Consider the following 5,148-nt stretch of genomic DNA (forward strand, 5'->3'; position numbering starts at 1 on the left):
CGGGGCGCGGGGGAGGCCGGAGCGTGGCCTCCCCGCGCCCTCCGGCCCGCACCGCTCTCGGGAACGGGCGGGGCGCGGCTCTTTTGATTTCTGTGCGGACGCGGGAGAGAGTGAGCCGGCGAAGGGGTGAGTGCGATGGATTTGCTGTTCGGAGGGGGAGGGCAGGGAGCAGCGGGGGTGGGTCGTGAGGTGAGCGGAGGCCACAGTTTCAGAGGCAAGGGTGGGTGAATGCCCATCTTGCCCGAGGGCGGCCACCTAGAGTTGATCTTGCGCGTCTCCCGGATCCTCGTCCTCCTCCCGGCCGGGTGAGGGACTGGGCAGGAACTCCAGGAGGGGGCAGGATCCGCCATCCGTCTCAAGACGAATCTGGTTAATGGGATTTGTTGTGTTTTTATCTCTGTGTCTGTGTGCTGCTGTATGCGCGCGTGGACGTCTGTGTGGCCCTGTACATCGTGGCGCCCCATCCAGTGTCCCCGGAGCTGAGGGATCGAAAGGAGGATGCGAAAGGGATGGAGGACGAAGGCCAGACCAAGATCAAGCAGAGGCGAAGTCGGACCAATTTCACCCTGGAACAACTCAACGAGCTGGAAAGGCTTTTTGATGAAACCCACTACCCGGACGCCTTCATGCGCGAGGAGCTGAGCCAGCGGCTGGGGCTGTCGGAGGCCCGAGTGCAGGTATCTGACTGTGAGGAGGTCGAGGCAGGGTCCAGGGAGGGAGGAGGGGCACGCCAGGGGTTGGAGAGGCGGCTTTCGGACACGCACTAAAGGTGCAGGTTCCAGGGGCTGGAGTGAGGTGAGAAAGGGAGGGATGTCCCAGATAGAGGTCTTATTTTCCAAAGTAGATCTTAGTCCTAAACCGCACCCCCCCCCCCCCCTCTATTCCAACATATGTTCCAAGCAGAAGAAAGCTGTGCTGGGCTTGCTCCCAGAGTTTCTATAAACCACACCCCCCTCGCCTCATGATGCCTTTAATGTGGTTTAATCCTAATGGGCCTACTTTTATAAGCCTTAAAAAAATCCCACAGAAAACGTTTTATCTTCTGGATGTCTTAAAAGTTACAACGAATATTCTGTTCGCTGGAGTTGGGTTTCCTTGAGGGTCTGCTCTGGGATCTAGGTTTGCCAAGCGGATATGCCAATTAGGTTTATAGATGTACAGACTATAAAGAAAATTAGCAACTGTTAAATGCAGAAATTTACAGTCTGCCGTTAGCAGTTGATCTCAAACTGTGTGCGAAACAGCAGAGAAATAAATGCATTTTGGTCACTCTTTGTTCCCTCACTTAACCAACGCAGCGAACCCGAACCTACAGAAACTTGATTTTAAAACAACCCACAGATCTTAATGTTGGCATTTTCGAAGTTCGAACCCAGTGACTACCATATCTAATGATATTAGGATTGTTTTTTGTTTTGTTGGGTTTTGTTTGTTTGTTTTTTTCTGGTCTGAGGGTGAAGGTAGGCTTTGGGAGCGGTTAATTTGAAAATGTATATGCAAACATGCATACATATCCTAGGTTTATGGAGAACAAATTTAAATGTTTCAGACTGTATTTCGCTCAAATAATAAAATAGGAGAAAATGATGGTCATTATTTGTTTGAACACATGGAGCAGTTTTAGGCCTGAACATCTGCAGCTGTTACAAAGTATCACTGTAACAGATACTCCCTGGGTCTCTGGGCGCAGAGACCACCATCTGCAGCGAACTATGCAATTCTTATGGGGCTTCCTCGCATCTTGTAATAGGATCAGGACAAAAACAGCAGTGGAGTTGAAGGGGAAAAGTAATAATAGGCTGCCTTGGTCATCACAGCATCAACAGCGGAGCCTGCCTTTTTAAGCCTCTCCTGCTTTGCTCTGTGCACTGAGATCTCTAGAGGCTCTGCAACCCCTTAAAGACGTGATGATAATTATTACAGTTATGAGCATTAGTATCTCAGTTCCAACTCTGCTAGGGGAAAAAAGAGGCAAGAAGCCTCAGGCCATGTGAGTTGCACAAAGGATGCCACCCTGGCATGAAATCTACCCTTCTATTACACTAAATGGCAGGGGAATTTTTGAAGATTTACATCGACTATGACACTTGCTTTTAAAAACAAGACAAAGCTCAGAAGCAATATTTTACTTTCATGTGTTTTAAACATTAATTGGTGAATCAGTCAATATGCTATATTATTGGAACATAATGCTGTGTTATCAGAGTAAAAAAGCAAGCTTTCTTTGAATTTTAAAAAGTCTGTCAGATTGCCTCTAAAAGTTGGCAAGGTTATTTAAGAAGGTAATATCTGGGAGAAGATAGTATCCAGGAGTTACTTGATTCATATTCCAACCCCTTTCACACAATATTCTCTTTTTTATTTTTCTTGTAAGAAGTGATCTTATTGCCGATCTTTATTTTTTCATACTTAAAAAATTTTTTTGAGCTATTTTCTGGATGCTTCTCTACTACCCTAACTGTGGGCATGGGCTATTTCTATAGAAGCAAATTAGATTATCATGATAATAGTACAATTATTCTGCTACTGTGTTACACTCTGTTGCACAGAGGAACAGAGAAATTCTAAACTTCTTTGTAGTGAGGCTTTTATGACACTAATTACCTCTTCCCCCAGTCTTATCCCCCTCCCTCAGCCCCGAGGAAAAAAAGAGTCACTATTTGCTTTGGTGTTTGGTTTTTCTTGAAGATGAAGCTAATTAATATTACAGACTATTAATGAGCACATTCGTCTCAGGTCTTACTGGGCAAACATCTAAACCCATTATCACGTTGGTATCAGGTATCAGCAAGAGTTTTAGGCCTTGGGAACTCTGTAATGTAGAAAGATGAAACCAGGACTAATAGCAATTTATCAATAAACTATCTTGCAAAAGTATATGAAATCTATATATTTTTGTCATTACTTTACACTTTTAACTTTGGAAATTGAGATTGTTCTATTAATTCGAAGGTTGCTTACTACATCTCCTAGTTTGTGCCTAAAGCACTACTCTTTTTTTTATCTCCTTTTGTAATTGAAAAAATGTTTGAGTCATAACATCTAGGTTATATATTTTCTCTCCAATTTGTAGGTTTGGTTCCAAAATCGAAGAGCTAAATGTAGAAAACAAGAAAATCAACTCCATAAAGGTATGGTTCTCAGACAAAGAACATTTGGTATTCTAAGTAAAAAGGGAGTGGGGAATATTGCTATTACAAATACAGAAAGATCTTCTCAAAGATAATCATGGTCCTTGCTTTAAAAGCTGCTCTGAAAGCAGTTGATGAGAGTCCTAAAGTTTGGGAGTAAGTTAGATTTATTTTAATTATGGCAGTAGTATAGGAAGATAAGAGATTATTTCCAAAGGGCTTAGTTCTATCTTGGTACCACTTGGAACCCTGAAAAATAATGCTGGAAATATTCATCTCACATGATTGTGTTTTGTTTCCCCCATTCTCTGCAGGCGTCCTCATAGGGGCTGCCAGCCAGTTTGAAGCTTGTAGAGTTGCACCCTATGTCAATGTAGGTGCTTTAAGGATGCCATTTCAGCAGGCAAGTACAGCCCAGTTTCAACCTGTTTTTAACTGTTAAACGACCTGGATGTTTGCTTGAACTGTTGACCATCCCCCTCTCTCTAAGCCCAGTGTTGGTGTCCATGCAATTGGAGAATCAATTTTGAGATAATATAGTGGACCTTCTCCCCTTTAAAAACCTATAGCGTGTCAGGGGGACACAGGCCTGGTCCTTTCTGTCCTCATGGGAAACCCAGAGAAGCCTGAGGGCAGTAACAGATCCTTTAAAAAATGCACTAAAGATTGAGCTTGGGGAGAGGCAGGAAAAGGCTTTTGATTAAGATTTTGTCAGATCCAATACAGAGGTTAGTCCTAAGGTGTTTCTAAGGCAATTCTCTAAATATTTTTCTAGGTAAAGTCACATTAACTGTCTCTGACAGAAGAAAAGGAAATAAATAAAAGTACTCCCTACTCAGGCTTGATTTTTTTAAAGCTGTCTACAAACAAAGCTCCATCTTTAGTAGAGAAGGCAGCCCTGCCTTGGTCTTCCCAGGGATGCCCTGCCTCTGCGATGCCTTTCTGAGCCATAAAGAAACCTTTAAGACTACATCTAAAAGGACAGCCTACAGCAACGATTTAATCCTGGGAACTCCCAGTGCTCTGAACTCCCCACTCTCCAAGCCTAAAGGCTTCATCCTTTCCCAACCAGTTCCTGACCTACCCTCATCCTCAGCCAGGACCCCTGCTTGGTAGGACTGTGAAGTCGTGAATTAGTTCTCAGTTGTCTCTGGGGAGACACATGGGTGCACCAAGGTATTGAGAGTTAGTGTCAGGGCGGTCTTAGCTTTCTTGGCACCACCGGACTCTAGTATCTTGGTGCTAGGCTTTTGAAGCCAGAAAGAATGAGTGGAGAAAGAGAAGGGGGTCTTAAAAGGAGAACCTTACTTTTCAGAAGGTGATCTGTAAGTCTGCAGCATCAGCAGCACCTGGGAGATAGGTAGAAGTTCAGATATTCAGGCCCCAACCTAGACTTTCTGAAAGGGAATCTGCATTTCAACAAGATCCCCAGGTAATCCTTACAGGAGTTACAAGTACCAACAATTGTGCTAATTGTGATGAAGATGCAGTAACATACAAAGTTTTGTGGTTTGCTTGCTGGTACTTAAGTGCTTTAGTAGTGAGGTAAGATGTGCATGACAGCATCAAGAGAGGAGGGTAGCTGGCCCTCACCCCGCTTTGCCAATACCCCATTGTTACTTTGAGGAGGGTGATGTTTTGTAACAATAGCCACGTGGCCCTCTCATGGGCCCAGCTCCCGAAGGGGCGGCCACATTCCTGCAGTGGCAGCGCCCCTGGGCCCAGGGAGATAAGCCGAGCTGAGTGAGTTGCAGAGATTCGGGGGCACTGGAGTATCCCCGTGGCGCCCCAGATTCAGTAACTGACCGAGAAGGTCAGCCACATGCCCCGTTCCCATCCCCGCCCCAGCCTTCCCCTGAGCCACGCTGGACGCCGTTAATGCTCTGTTTCTATTCTGTTGTCACCCTAGGATAGTCATTGCAACGTGACGCCCTTGTCCTTTCAGGTTCAGGCGCAGCTGCAGCTGGACAGCGCCGTGGCGCACGCGCACCACCACCTGCACCCGCACCTGGCTGCG

General features: G+C 45.5%; 1 protein-coding gene across 1 annotated transcript in view; it reads left to right on the forward strand.

Moving 5' to 3' along the window:
• SHOX2 (short stature homeobox 2) overlaps positions 1–5,148 on the forward strand; it is a 10,241-nt gene that overhangs the window by 2,869 nt on the left and 2,224 nt on the right. Inside the window, exons 3-6 of the mRNA XM_006753841.2 lie at positions 469–677; positions 3,074–3,131; positions 3,446–3,534; positions 5,041–5,145. Of these exons, the coding sequence (XP_006753904.1) occupies positions 469–677; positions 3,074–3,131; positions 3,446–3,534; positions 5,041–5,145 (461 nt within the window). The remainder of the gene's footprint in view (positions 1–468; positions 678–3,073; positions 3,132–3,445; positions 3,535–5,040; positions 5,146–5,148) is intronic.

Source organism: Myotis davidii, unplaced genomic scaffold (genome assembly GCF_000327345.1).
Source record: "Myotis davidii unplaced genomic scaffold, ASM32734v1 scaffold570, whole genome shotgun sequence".
Lineage (NCBI taxonomy): Eukaryota > Metazoa > Chordata > Mammalia > Chiroptera > Vespertilionidae > Myotis > Myotis davidii.